This window comes from Melopsittacus undulatus, chromosome 6 (assembly GCF_012275295.1).
Source record: "Melopsittacus undulatus isolate bMelUnd1 chromosome 6, bMelUnd1.mat.Z, whole genome shotgun sequence".
Classification (NCBI taxonomy): Eukaryota; Metazoa; Chordata; class Aves; order Psittaciformes; family Psittaculidae; genus Melopsittacus; species Melopsittacus undulatus.
The window spans coordinates 30,335,377-30,350,112 of NC_047532.1; the positions used below are offsets into that span (position 1 = coordinate 30,335,377).

At 43.1% G+C, this 14,736-nt stretch overlaps 1 protein-coding gene across 2 annotated transcripts in view; it reads right to left on the bottom strand.

Moving 5' to 3' along the window:
- The window catches only part of XPR1 (xenotropic and polytropic retrovirus receptor 1), a 112,001-nt gene extending 99,109 nt beyond the window's left edge, over positions 1–12,892 (bottom strand). For both annotated transcript variants that reach the window (XR_004549668.1, XM_034063639.1), the window contains exons 1-2: positions 12,732–12,892; positions 5,500–5,551 (exon numbers count right to left, since the gene is read on the bottom strand). Coding sequence is in view for 1 of the 2 variants with exons in the window: in XM_034063639.1 (XP_033919530.1) it covers positions 5,500–5,551; positions 12,732–12,800 (121 nt within the window). In the remaining variant the exon portion in view is untranslated. The remainder of the gene's footprint in view (positions 1–5,499; positions 5,552–12,731) is intronic.
- Positions 12,893–14,736: the final 1,844 nt, after the last annotated feature.

A 14,736-nucleotide genomic window follows, 5' to 3' on the forward strand; every position in this document is an offset into this window, starting at 1 on the left:
TATACCTAACCTGACCTGGCATCAGGGCTCCAACTGAGGACTGTTATGGGATTTTTACTCTTTTTGGTTTTCTTTTTTTTTTTTTTTCCAAGTTTACAGATTAGCTGTAGATAGTGAGGCCTCCAGGCTGAACTACAAACTGTTCAGATTCAAGGACCAGCATCTACAGAGCAGGACACCAGTTGCCAGTCGCATGCATGCTTCAGAAGGACACTGATGATCCCCATGTCTTCTATGTGTGTGCAACAACATAATGAAATAAAGACAAAGCATTAATCTGCTTGTGATTGCTTCACAGTAGTTGATGTGCAGCAGTTCTCTTGAAGACTCCCTTAAGCCTTATACATTCCCATATAAACAAAAACTCAACCCACTACAAAGTAAGCTTATACAGTTGGAAATAAATGTTTATTTTGAAATAAAAGAGGACATCTGCACATATACAGACAAGCCATAAGCCTTTGATCAATGCTATAAAGCATATCTGCATATAACAAACAAAAATTGTCAGCCTCATAACTTCCTTTGGAAAAAAAGAATGTGATTTCCCACACCCTGCTTACTCACCAAGATTACTTATCACCCTAAATAATACTATTTTATTTGTTTAGAAACAGAAATAAATCCAAACTAAAGATTTGTAGCTGTCAGTTAACATGGTAAGTGCATTGCAAATGAAAGCAGAAACAGGGGTGTAACAATACAATAACAGTGCTGGCATTCTCACTATGTCCCATACTGCACCTCTTGCTTTTCTAATCTAGCGCAGTTAATCCATATGGTCATCTGTTCACAAGTACCAGCAGCAGATCTCCATTACCACTAAAGCTTGCCCCCTACCAATCAAATGTTATTTAAACATCACCTATTAATTTGGGGTTTGAATTCTACCTTAAAGCACCAGTACTCTCCACTCCTACACTGTCACACCATCCCAGACCCACACAGCCCTTGAACTGGCAGTGATCTTCATTCAAAAGATGCCACTGGAATTCATGATTGGGGTTAAGCAGAATAGGCAATCTCCATCGTAAGAGGATAGAACAGAATACTCTTGTACCATCTGATATTGAAACAACATTTGTTTACGTAAGTATTAAAGGGAGGTCAAATTTCAGTATATGAAAGACAAATAATTCTAGGAAATAATATTTAGAGTGGACCCTGCCCATTCAAGCAGATAATCAGAATGAATAATTTACAGCCACACTTTCATCTCCATTGCAGCTGGGAAGAGTCGCATCGTAAGGAGCTTGGGGAGATACCGACACATCTGCTCACCAAGTGGAATAATTGGGAGGGCTCCAAGCAACAGTGGTCCAGTAACCTGTTTTCCTTAGGTGACAAATGGGACAGGAAGCAGAGGAAGCAACAACGAATGGAAGAAAAAAAATATCGACATGCTTATGGTGAGGTCAGTATTTTACACTTTTGCAATACTGCACATTCTACCTTGGAGAAAACAAGCACTTGCTCGGTTTAAATTGTCATAAATTCTTCTTAAAGGTAGTTCAGAGTCAAGGAATGGTGCCTGCCCACATTCACCTGACATGCTTGCGTGCAGGCCTTTCTGCCATGCCATGAAGACTCAGAAGCTGAGAATAACATCATGGCAGCATCAGCTCATCCAGACTGCTCTAGTCACACAAAGCAGCACGTAACAAACAGCTAACAAAGCAAACACACATCAAAGAATTCTTCAGAAATTCAAGTCCCATCATACAGCTGGGAATCAAGCATTATTTGGCACTTTTTCCACTGATGTGTATGAGACTGAATTAACAGACTAAACACTAATTTGGTACAGATGTTACTCAGGTGGAAAGATGATGCAAGTTTCACTAGGGGAAAGCCTTGTGAAAAGATTATGAGCATCTGAAGGAATATCACTGGCATACAGAAAACTGTTGTTACATTTCCCTCCCCCTTACCCCCTGGCTGACTACTTTGTATCTTTGAACAGATTAAAGAAATCTATGTGTACAGCTAGCAACTGCCAAGACAGACATGCATACAGTCTGGTGTCATTCTCATGAAACACAGGGAGTCACAGCACCTTGCAGTAGTGTCAGGGGACAGCTATAAACAATCTCCTCCTATCACACAGCCTTGACAGGTTTTGTTTACTGATCTCTACCTGGTTTCTGGTTAACATCGCAGTCTATGTTTATTACCTGAAAACAGAAAAAGTCAGACATGGGTATAATTCAATGCAGCACAAAGTCACCATATAACTAGACAATGAGCAGAGTAAAAATTGCACACTTTAGAGCTAAAATCCTCTTCCCAGCAACACTTTATCCACTAAAGTAGCACTAGCACCATCAGTTGCAGAGTTTAAGAGTCATTCTGAAGTTAGCTTTGTTTATCCACATCCCAACCACAAACAGGAGATTCCTATCTACAAACGCAGTGAAAGCTATTAATGATGGATGGTTTGCCTATTACCTGCCTTGCCTATTACTTACAGCATGCCTTAGTAGGGTAGCACTTTTTATTTTAAAGACTTTCCAAAATGCTCCCAGTATACTACTAAGCAATATAAAGCATTTCTGCATGCATACAATTTTTACCAACTGACATAAGCATCCTGCAACAGAAATCTAAGAAACTCATTCACGAGTCCTGAATTGAACATCCAGCCAAGCAGAGTAAGAACTAGGTTTTGGTACACAAAGCTCCCTCCACAGTCCCATGTAACAGCTTTACAATACATGTAAGGCAAATCAAAATCAACTGTGCATGTCTACAGCATGTCAGCGATCAACTAGAAAGCAGGGTTAGTTAGATCAATCTAAAGCAAGATAACATAAGGCTCATAAACTGTTTTTCAGTAGCGCACTCCTGTAGCTTCTGCGCTAAGCTTAAATTGACACAGAAGTACCCATTGCAAAATCCATATTAAAATGAAAACATGCAGGCCAACAGCCAGCCCCCAACAATAGCTGCTGCATCCCCCACGAAGTTCAAGGAACTTGCTCCATCTCCTCTGGTAGGGACTAGAGCTGTGTTTCGGGCACAGTTTATATGCCATCGTACACTAATTCTGGCCTAAGGCTTCTACAAACAAGGACAGAAGGGCTTAAAGAAGAAGGAAGTAAGCAACAAGCATGGAGAAATGCCTGGTCTTGATCCATTTTTCAGCACAAGCCTTCCTTAAAGCTACAGCTCATGGAAAGCCATCCATTCTCCTTCTCACCTCTGCACTCCTATAGGCAACAGCAGAAGAATCCACTGGCTCAGATCTGCCCATACAGACAGCTCTGCCACTCCAGCACAAATAGCCTGCCCCATCCTAAGCAACATGTAATTTTCAGAGAGGGACCCCAAAGACTAAAAAGCAAAACAGACTCAGCAGAGAGAAAGAGAGGGAAGCAGCACACTGAAAACAAACTTTAAAAATAATCCAACTGCTATGCACATACTCATATTCTCTTAACGAACAAAAGGGGAAGGGATCAGTACAGCTGCTCTCTACTTAGAGGTGGCCAGGGAAGACAGTTTAATATGATTGGTTCAGAACAATTTGGATTACTTCATTTTCTACTGTACAGAGGAAGAGACCAAAGCCCTGCAAAAATAAATAGAACATTTTTCTACTTATGTAAAGTCATTACTTTCCTTTTGTTGAGGTTTTAAAACCATTAAAAGAGGTAGAAGCACAAGTTGTAATTCTTTTCACATTTAAAAGAGCATAACTATAATATTGTACCAGTTTATTTTTCACTTTTTCTTCCTTTGCCAAATATGTTTGCACACAGACATCACAGCACATTACAGAATATCAGTATACCACAAGCACTGAAAAAAAGAAATCAAAATGCTGAATTACAGCACTTCAGAGTTCAACACCTAGCAACTAAAATCCTGCCTTGAAATTCTAGGTACCACATGCAAAACTTAGTAAGTCACATTCAGACATTTGACTAAAAAATTATTAGCATAGACACCATTTGCTCCCATTGTCAATAATAAAATGATGAACAGAAGAAAGAAAGGAAGGGAAAAAAAAAACAGAAAAAAAGGTCTTTAAGTGCTCCACTCTACCATAAAACTAATGCTGGATTTTCAACAAAATTAGTAAGTTGTCTTTGTGTCTTCTTAATAGTCTGTTTGGCCCACACAAATCACTTTAGTTCCTCTTAGCTAGAAAACTGGTTTTGTACTGTTGGGGAAAAAGGTTTGTGGGTGGGTTTTAAGCAATTTTGCAACTCCAAAAATAATAAAGAGAGATTTTCCTCTTTTGCCAGTGTATTTCTGGCAAGTTTTCCTCAGTTTTCCAAAGATAACTCATATTTTAGATTATGCTTGGACCGGAACCTTTAGAAATCTAGTTCTAGAACCTGCACTTTAGGGAAAAGGTTAATAGATTTAACAAAACTAGCAGGATGAATCAAGAGAGCAACTAAGAGTCAGGTTACACCTAAAGATTATACTCATCTGAGCATAGCTTCAATGAAGTTTTCAGCTAAGATTGCACTTCTAGAGAGTATAAGGACAGACTGTCACATCTGCAGTTTTTGTTTTAGAACTCTAATCAAAGACAATGTAGAATAAAATTAAGAAAAAAAATCCACATTATTGTGTCATACCTCATCTCCCAATTCTAATCAACACCAAGTAGTTAATAAGTTAACATTAATAGTGACTATCTGTACTGATGTTAGCCAACTGACTATGCTAGATGCAGCAGTTGATCTTCTGCTCAATAAATATTCAAGAAAGAAGCCTAGAGCTCCATCCAAAGATGTTACTGATATAAACATTGCACTACTACCAAAGTGAAAATAATAAAGGTAAAGAGGTTAAAATAACAGCTTGAAAACCACACGAAGGGCAAGAAAGTAGGGAGTGAAGCAACATAAAGGCAAAAGCTATTCAGTACTTCAAAGACAATAAAAAGAAGAAGAAAGATAAAGGGCTCTATTGAGAAATTTTACACAGATCATCACTTAATTAAACTATTCAAAATGCAGTGAGCTTAAAACCAAATGCTGTGGTAAAACAATCTGGAGAACTCAGTGGCAATAAACACATGCAAACAAGAAAATATAATCGTGTACGTACGAGAGGTAGCACAGCATTCATGTAGGACACAGAACAACAGGATGAGACTCTTAGATTTGAAATCACCAGTAACAAACCAGAAACTGGTATCCCTCTAGCACAATTATCTCCAAAAGTGGCTAGCTGTCACACGAAAACAAAACTCTATTCTCAAATGATGAAGAAAGTACTTCCACCAGTGAATGCCCTTATAAGCAGGAGGAATCCAGCTGCTGAAGTCCCCAACTATACAAAGACATTTATTGTCCTAAAGACAGAGGACAAAGAGTTCTAACAAACAAAAATAGCATGCAGGCTGTGAAAGGCCAGGCATTTGCCCATCACTTTATTAAGTTTACCAGTTTAGGAGGACTCAGGACAGTAAAGTAGCAGGACTATGTGTCCAGTGCCCAATGCCAAGAAAAACATGATTCTCTGTTACAGTTTCCTTACCTTCTATAGAAGGGGCCTGGTCCACAGCTGCATATAGCATCTCCTTCAAAGCCTGCGAGGGAGAGAGAAAGAACAAAGAATACAGTTAATATTTAAAATAACAAACAAAAAAACATTCTTTTGATAGGCCTGCTTGAGAACAAATGGAACTAATGCCCTTTTATCCTCCAGACTTACACAGAAAGCTATGGTATGTGATGCCAGTGCTATCGCGTGTTCTTTTGTTAAGGAAAGAAACACAAGTTCATGTTTACTGACTAAAGTCTGATACCTTACTAACCTATAAAAATTACTGTAACTGTATCAACATCTTCCTTTGGAAAAATGTTTCCTGGTTGATAGGAGGTTAAAGGTTTCACATTAAAAAAAGAAAACAAACTACACACACAACAAAAAAACTGTGGTATGACACAAAGGAGTTTGTCAAGGCAAATGGAGGAAAAACAGCCACAGGGATTTCTTATCACTATTATATAGAAGTACAGAAATACAGATACATTCTAAAAGCTGAAGACAACATGACAAAGGAGATTAGGGAACCAGGGGTGATGGCCTTCTCTTGAGGTGGAAACTAAATGACAACATTAACACCAGCCAGAATTATTAACTATATCTTCAGGTCCTAGAGGCACAGTGAGCTGCTTCCCAAATACCACAGAATAAGCCACTCACTCACACTCAGACTGCTGGTTGCAAGAGATGAGCAAGGACTAGGAGGCAAAGTAAGTGGTCCTACAGCTAAATACTGAGCACTCCTGTTACCAGAGCAAAGAGTGAGGCACTGCATCAAAAACCTTATCACTTACAGCTCCTTTTCCAAAGGCCTCTTTTCAGACAGTTATTAAGATGCTGCTATTATTCCAGACACAGACTAACGATTTGCTCTCTCACACATCACAAGTGCAAGCAAGAATTAAATGATTTCAGATCAATGGCTGAACAAGTAACTTTAAATAACTCTGGAATTAGAAGCCACCAGGAAGGACCCACTCCTATTGCAAAGGTATTTGTTTACACTCACCCTGCATCATCTGATAAAGACAGGCATCTTAATGCACATACTGAACATGAGTGTGCTTCACATGCAGCTGCTGCAAAACCTAGATTTTATTCCCTCACTTCTGAGCCCACAGAAATCTAGCTGAAGTCATTCAGGTCTTGTTAGTTTGCTTCTCTCCTGTCTGCTTCCCAACATATATATTTCTATACTCCTACATCTCTGCTTTTACCATCTTTTGTGTCATCATGCCCCAGGTCAAAACATCAGAGCCTAAACAGCAAATAACCTAATACCCTCAAGGCAAAAACCCCCACAAACTCAGCAGCTGAAAACTCAGCTCTGTTGTAACATGGTGGTTACAATCCTGTTCGGTAAATATAAGGTCTAAAGGACACGTCTGTTTATCACAAGATATCCTAGGTGGCAGGCTACACCAGCAGCTCAGACATCTCTCAAAGGTCTGACTCCTGAGTCCACAGAGGTCCCAACAAAGGTCACTTGCATAATTGTTTTCTCAACTAAGTCTCTGCTAAATGATCCTCCTTCCAGTGGCACAACTCTCCTCTACCCTTGGTTCTTTTCTAAAATGCCTCTTGAATGCTAGTCACTTCAGTCCTTTTTCCTCCTCCCATGACTCACTCACTGGTCAGCAGCACATGATCTGCCTCCATGTACCAAGTGGGCAAAAATCCTTCCACCTTTGTCATCCCACTTCTCACCCTTGCCTACCTGTAACTTTTTCCATGAGCCACAACCACAAAACATAGGATAAACAAACCTGAAGAGAGAGCAAACTGAAAGTCACTGTACTAAGAATGCCATCCATTAATCCACACAGAGGTAAACTCACACTGTAATTCCTATCTCTGGTTTTATCAACCATTATAAATAAATAAATAAAAAAGGATCACAGCACAGAGAGTTCTGCACTAAATCTTGAAAGCTGAAGGTGTCAGTCACCTCACAGACCTCTCTCCATGCAGACTGATATATTACAATCTGGCAGCTGCACGACAGATTTTGTTACTGCTTACCTGACCTATCAGAGTAAACCAATAACCTCCGAGTGAAAGGTTCACTATTCCTTCACAGCTAAAGTACTTATTCCTCTAGATATAGAATTCTATAAATTATTGTTCCAAGAAGCTATATATCACTGACAATTTCAAAAGTTAAGATATACTCTTTCTGCCCTAGAACCCCAGACAAAAAGGATTATTCCCTTATTTTAATTTGTGCTGCGATACACTTAGGACTCGTGGAAAATTTGCATAAATGTGTATCAGAGAACAATACCAACAACAAAAAAAAGGCTGAAAGAAAACAGACTTAAAAATGCGCCTGACAAACCTTAAGAGTGAACAAATTCAAGGACAAAAACCCTAAAGCACTCAAACAAAATGTTGTTTTAAATGAGTAGCTTTCAAACTGCTCATGCTCTTCTAAGCTCGTCCGCTAACACACAGAAGGACAAATAGTGAAATAGCACAACAGATTTGTGTCAGGAGGTGGCAAGCCTGGGTGTGAACTGCCTATCATGAAGCAGGGCTTGACGAGCAGAATTGGCTACCTCCCAAAAACTGAAAGCCTGTTTCTGGAAGAGAGACTCTAAAGGCAAGCAGGCTACCTCAGCTATCAGTTTCATTTTCCCCTCCTACTTCCTGATGAAGGCTGCATCTCAGAAATTAGTTTCTGAAACTTCATAACCTGTTTCTCTTCTCCAAAGGCAAAAGTACTTAAAGCCTGGAGTCTCCTTAAGAAGGAATAAAAGTCACCTGCTCATACCTTTTACCCATCTCTCCCATGGACTTTGCACCTGTAATAACTGAAGTTCTGATTCTCCTTCTTTCCCAGATGCTGCAATTTCAAAGGCATAAAGCACTTTTTCTTTGAAAATACCATCAGACTTCTGCATCCAGATAAGCAAATTCAGGCCAGATTAACTGAAACAAAACTGCCATCTGGCAACTGTAAAACTCCACCAAGTTTCCATCAGCCAGACATGCAGACGTACACTTCCATTTAGAAGTCTGAGCAGATGGAACAATGCTCTCCTCTTTCTCCGAAAAGCAGTCCAGAGTTGGACACAAGAGCAAAGGAAATCTGCAGCATGGCTTGTGGATAAACAGAGAACTAGTAACCCCCCCCAAAAGCACATTAAATGCAGTAAAGCACGCTCTTAAGCAAAAAAGCATCTGAGAATTCATCTGAATTTGTTCAGTGCTGATTATGTGAAAAAGAGAATTCTGTTGTCTGACACACAAATATGGGAATTTCTTTGGTTTTGTATGTTATCTTTACACCAAAGGAACTGAAGAGCGAATGAATAGTCCAAACCTGAAGGTTTTAAGAAGTGCATAGAAGCAATGCATGCTGAAGCAGTAATTTGTCTAAGAAAAGGCTACTGACTTTACAGAAGAAGATACACTGCCAGATTCCCTAAAACAAGGTGAGCAAATCTCACCGCTGCCAAGGTCAGGGCACATCCATGTGTTACTGCTCAGCTGCATGGTGGGAACATGCCTGCTCCACACTGCAGGCGCAGCAGCTGGAGGAGCAGAGTGCCCAGGTACACGTGTGTGGCAGCCTTTATGGGCCAGGCACACACCCTTAAAACCACTGCAGTCTTTGCACAGAGAAGATAGCAAGTACAGAAACCTGAAGCATTACTTTTAACAAATAGGAAGCTTTTTGATGACAGCCATTGAAATAGGACAAAAGTTGTTTAAACCTGGCATATTTAGCATTTAAAATAATTAACAAGCATTTCCACAAATTAAGCATTTGTCAATACATTGTTTTAAACTCAATCACATCCAGGGAGTACTCTGATAATGACACTCAGTACTTCAACAGCAGAAATGCTTCTTTACATTGGGATCATGTATTATGTTATTGCCACTAGTTCTTATATAAAATCCTCCTGATCACTTATAGTGTCTTAGGTTTCAAAAAACATTGGTTGGGAATGGAGTTTGTGTAGTGAATGTGACATACAATTTGCATGCTTTCACGCAATCTTTAGAATAGAAATTTGGAATGGAAAGTCAAATCAAGTCAATCAAAATTTGTGTAAAGCTCCATCTCAACATTGACTCAGCCATGGCAAATGCCTTTGTGAAAAGCTGAATGAAACAGAACAGCGTATGTCACCAATTTTCCTCTCTTCTACAAGCCCAGTGCTCTTTCTCAAAAAGCAGGCATACAGTAATTGTTGCTGCTGAGCTTTGTCTCAGAGAAAAGAATCTAAACCACAGCTATCAAAATACACCTCCTTTTTTGCCAGTTTAAAGAAAATCAGTAGATTTCTCTCTCTAAAGCACTTCCACTTGACCAAGTATCTGCCTTAAGCTCAGGCCTCTTCCATACCTCCTACTAGCACAATTATAATACTTCAACAGATTATTGTTGGAGGGAAAGATTAAGTTAATGGTAAGAACCCTGTGGACTGTAAATTGTTAAAGACCATCTGAAAATGAAACTATGTTTTTATGTATTCAAAACGCAACATTATCAGCAACACACTACACCCCACTCCTAGTCTAACTGGCAATTTATGGGAGGCAAAGCTCCTTGCAGCCACAGTCCATCCTATCAAAACAAAGACAGTTTGGTGAAGATCTCAGAGGTTACCTGGGTCTTACTACAGTTTGGGACTGTCTGACTGCCCGAGTTACTTGCTCTCCAGTGGAAATAACACCAAAATAAGACTACATATAAGCTTTACGATGCAGAATGACTTAAAGTAAGCCACCTCTATGCCACCCTGTAGTCCTTTTATCAGCATATTGAACTTCACACAGGAAGTTCCTGGAAACAGGAATAATCTTTTCAGAGTTAAAATCTTACACAGCAAGATCCCCCTCTGTAACAGTGCTTGGTTACCGTTTTAATTAAGAAGGAAAAGATACAAACTGCCAGATGAAAAAACACTGTAATGCTATTAAATATACTTTTTTCTTAATTTTACTATGATGCACGCTGTAAGCAATACTGCACACAAATAGCTATTGCCTTTACGTTTGCTAATCAACAACCACATTTTTTTTCTTGAAAAAGGAGGGCAGTATGCTTTTTGCCTCAAGTATAATCAACAAGTAAACCAGGGTAGCGCCAGCCTTCTACACACCACACCCTCATGGCCACCAGTTATTGAATAATAAATGCCAGGCAATTCCACTACTGTAATATGCATGAGCAAGAGGTTGACTCACATTCAGCCAGCTGCAGCAAGGGAAACAAAGAGGTTTGAAGCTTTTTACTAAAAATGTGGATGGGTTTTAAATTTTCATTCACTCTACATTAAGACATTTATTCAAGGAGATTACTTGAAGTCTAGAAAGAGTAACAACTTGAAGGAAGTTTTTACTGAAATCTACCTTTATTTTGTATTGGGATGGGGGAAAGGAGAATGACATCATTATACTGCCCTAGTTAAAACATCTGATAGTTAACCTCCTAAAATGAAAAGAGTAACTGATAAGCAGCAGAGTTCCTCTCACATTAATCAAGATGCTATAATTCACTGAGGTTTCCTTTACCCTCCCTCTACACCTGCCTGGTCAGCATGCAGCCAAATCTTTAGCCTATTTCCTCCTTTCCTTCACCTCCAACCCACCACCAAACCTTCTCTTAGATAAACAGGCAAGTTTTCCATTTCCTGGAACAGAAAACAACTATTGCATGGATAATGCATCAGAGATATGATGCAGAGCTAAGCTGGTACTTTATTAAGACAATGGTTTTCCTCCTCTCAAAGACTGATGCATTATTTGGTCATCTAGTTCTCCACATAATTCAAAGAAATTGCAATTTCTTTGCAAAAAAGTCTAATCCAGCTGCAGTTTTAATTTAAACATCCGTTCCTTTGCAGTCGGGTAAAGGAAAACAAAGGGACAGTCAAATAGCAGATATAAACTTTTCAAGTTCAGCATTACAACAAAGCAAGGTAAGTTACATGTGATTTTCCTTGCAAACGCAGAGAGATTAATAGGGCTATCAGAAATAAATTGCTATTATAGTTCTAGAGAGAAAATACTCTTCAAATTGGGCTTTCAAATGATAACAAATGTTGCATGGTTTTGACTGACTCAATCAAGAAGTTTTGATCATAGGTCTGGTATAATCAGCTTTCTGTTGTCTAGGTTTAATTATTACTTGTGGAAAAGACCAACATCACTAGCACCAAACACTTACTGCTAATGCTGAAATAGGAAATGGTTTTGCTGCAAATAACCACCTTCAGCTTCATCTAGTTAAATTGAAGTCAAGCACCATTGTGATAAATCTGAAACACTGTGACCTTTACATAGTTGGCATAATAAAACCTGAAAAGCTGAATTATGCAAATAATTCATACTTAATGCAGCAGAACTTTGTGTAAACAGCGTTCATAAATGTCCCGATTCGCGCGGTTCACCTGAAAGCAAGTACGAAATAGCAACCCCGCTAGCCGTGTTTAAAAAACAAAAAGGTAGTCGCTGCCAGGTTTACTGCCGTATTTTGAGTCACTCAGGTAAGCTGTTAGCATTACCAGACCAGCCTGTGGCCCTTCACAGGGCAACGCCTGCAGGAAAGGAAGGCTTGGCCTCCGGCTAAGAGGCGGTGGGTGCTGCCTCGCCAGCTCGCCCCTGGGTCTTGCCCTTGGAGCCGCAGTTGGAGGCTAAGCCGCCTCTCAAAGTCACCCCTCCTCTGCCTGCCGGCACGGAGAACTGGCGGTGGTGCTGAAAAACGGTGCTGCCAGCAGCGGGGCTGCGCCAGGGGCTGCGGCCGGGCCCGCCGGAGACGCCCGGGACCCGTGCGCTGCGCAGCCCCCGACCGCGGTCTCTCCGGCTCTACATCATTCCTGACCTTCGCCCCGCACCGAAAGGTTACCGGCACCAATTAATTCATTAACCGGCCACCCAGCGCTTTTCCTTCTCGCGGTCTCGAGCTCTGGTGGGCGGCAAGAGCCGGAACCTTTCCCCGAGGCGAATAAACACGTTCCCTCTGCACCGTCCTCCAGCCGAACAAACAAGCGGGAAGCCGCTGGCCGCCCGGCACCGCCGCCGAGCAGGGGAGCTGCCTCGCACCCCCGCCGCACGGCTGGCGGCCGCTGTGTGCTGGAGGACACCCATGCCTCTCGGGCGGCACTTCCCGGGAACCGACCGCTCTGCCCCGAGAAGGCACGGGGGACATTCAAACCCCGCCGAGAGGCACAGCGGAGCGGTCAGAAGCAGCGGCGCGGCCCTACCTCATACTGGATGTACTGCTTCCTCCACTCAGGGGTGATGTGCGCTGCGAGGTGCTCGGCGAACTTCATCCTGCCGCCGCCGGGCCGGGGCCGCGCTCGCTCTTTGCCCGCGGAGCCGCCTCAGCGGCGCCTGGCTGCTAAGGGGCCGCCGCCGCCGCCGGTAGTGGGGGGCGGGGGGGGGCCGCCGCAACACATGGGCCCCCGCCCGCCCGCCCCGCCACTCCTCAGCCCGCCTCGGGCCTCCTCAGCGCCGCCCCGCCACCGCCGCCTCCACCTCCTCCGCCGCCGCCGCCATCTTCCCCGTCCCACCGCCCCGCCACCGCCTCCCCGCCGTCAGCCGGCCCAACAGCCAACCGGCCGCCGGCAAGGCGCCATCGCCACGGCAACCGCCGCCACCACCCACCGCCGCGCGGGGTGGGCGGAGCCGAACCTTAGCTCCGCCCCTGCCCGCCAAGGGTTGCGGGGGGCGGTGGCGCCGAGGCTCCCCCAGCGGAGGGCGCCCCGCTTCGGTTTACTGTTTCTGCTCGTTTCTGGGGCCGGTTTGGTCCCGAACGTGTCACCTCCGCCCCTCTAGGTCTCCAGGCCAGCGCCTCTGTAAGTGATGGCAGCTCCGGGACAGCCCCAGCTTGAATCCTGAACTCTTTGGGGTTGGCTGGGATGGGGAAGGGGATGGGGATGGAGATGAGGATGGGAAGAAGTGTAGCACGGTGTGCGTGGGGGGAGGAGGTGAGGGGATGGGGAGGTATCAGCCAAGGAGAGAGCAAGGACGGAGGGGAAGAACAGGAGAAAATGCAAGAAAGGTGAATAAGAATTAAGGGAGGAGGGAAATTGGGCTGACAGGCCACAGAAAGCTGGGGAAAAGGAGAAGAAAGAGAAGACAGTGCAAAGGAAAAGGAGGAGGGGAAGAGAAAGGAAGAAGATTCTCCAGAAGTTGCATGATTACAAAAGCCCTTGCCCTTTCACCACTGTCACGCTCACTGACAGGGTGCCATGCACACTGGGGCTGAACAAGGAAGAGCAGGGAAACCCAGGGCAACTCTAAGAGCAAGCCCACCCATGTGAGGGCAGAGCAGCCCTGAAATACAGACACCCCAGGGGCTGGAGGGTTCAGGTATCCACTGTGTTACAGCATGAGAGACCAAACTGAAGATGCTCAGAGTGGGGCTGCAGCCTTCGGTTATCCCCAGGTACCCCAGTGGCCATAATCTTGCTCCTCCCTAATTCCCAGACTTTGGGAATTTGCTACAGTTGGGATTAATTTTGGTTTTCCTTCAAGCCTCCCAACCTCCAGCACAACTTCACACGATAGGTTTTAGCTTTTGCTTGTACCAACACGAAGGCAAATCTTGCCACAGATGCCGGCCCCTCAGAACAGCAATATTCCTCCCCACCACTGCAGGCAACTGCGGGAGCATCACTCCTACTGACATCTGCAGGAGCAGAGCTTGTTTGCTGTGGTGATTTATTGGGATCCTGTCACAGGCCTAGGGTCTTCTGATTTGCGAGAGCTCTTACCCAGGCTCAGGTTTACCCAGCAGCGACAGCGGTGCATGCCGCAGAGATGCTCACTGATACCATCTCTTAATTATATTTGCAGAAAACCATTTAATGAATAGAGCTTTAGTGCCCTTCATCTGAAACTTCACACTCAGCAACCTGCCCGATGCTGACCTCAGTGTGAGCCAACCACTATGCCACAGCTTGACTTAAGTTTAGCAGGTCACTGGCTTTTTAATGCATTACCTTCATAGGCTTGCACCAGATAAAATCACTGGGGATCTGAGCCTGCTCCCGCCACGATCAGTGGCACTGACTTCAGCAGAAGCAGCTGAGAGGAGGGTCTTTGCAGCTTCAACGCTTTGAAAGCTGTCAGGCTTCCAGAGATAACATGCAACATGCGGGAGGAGAGCAGATTAAGGAATAAATATTGTCTTTATTATTTGGTGAATACATTGCATGAAATATGTACCATGATAAGACAGTATCATCTGATATAACAGCTTGC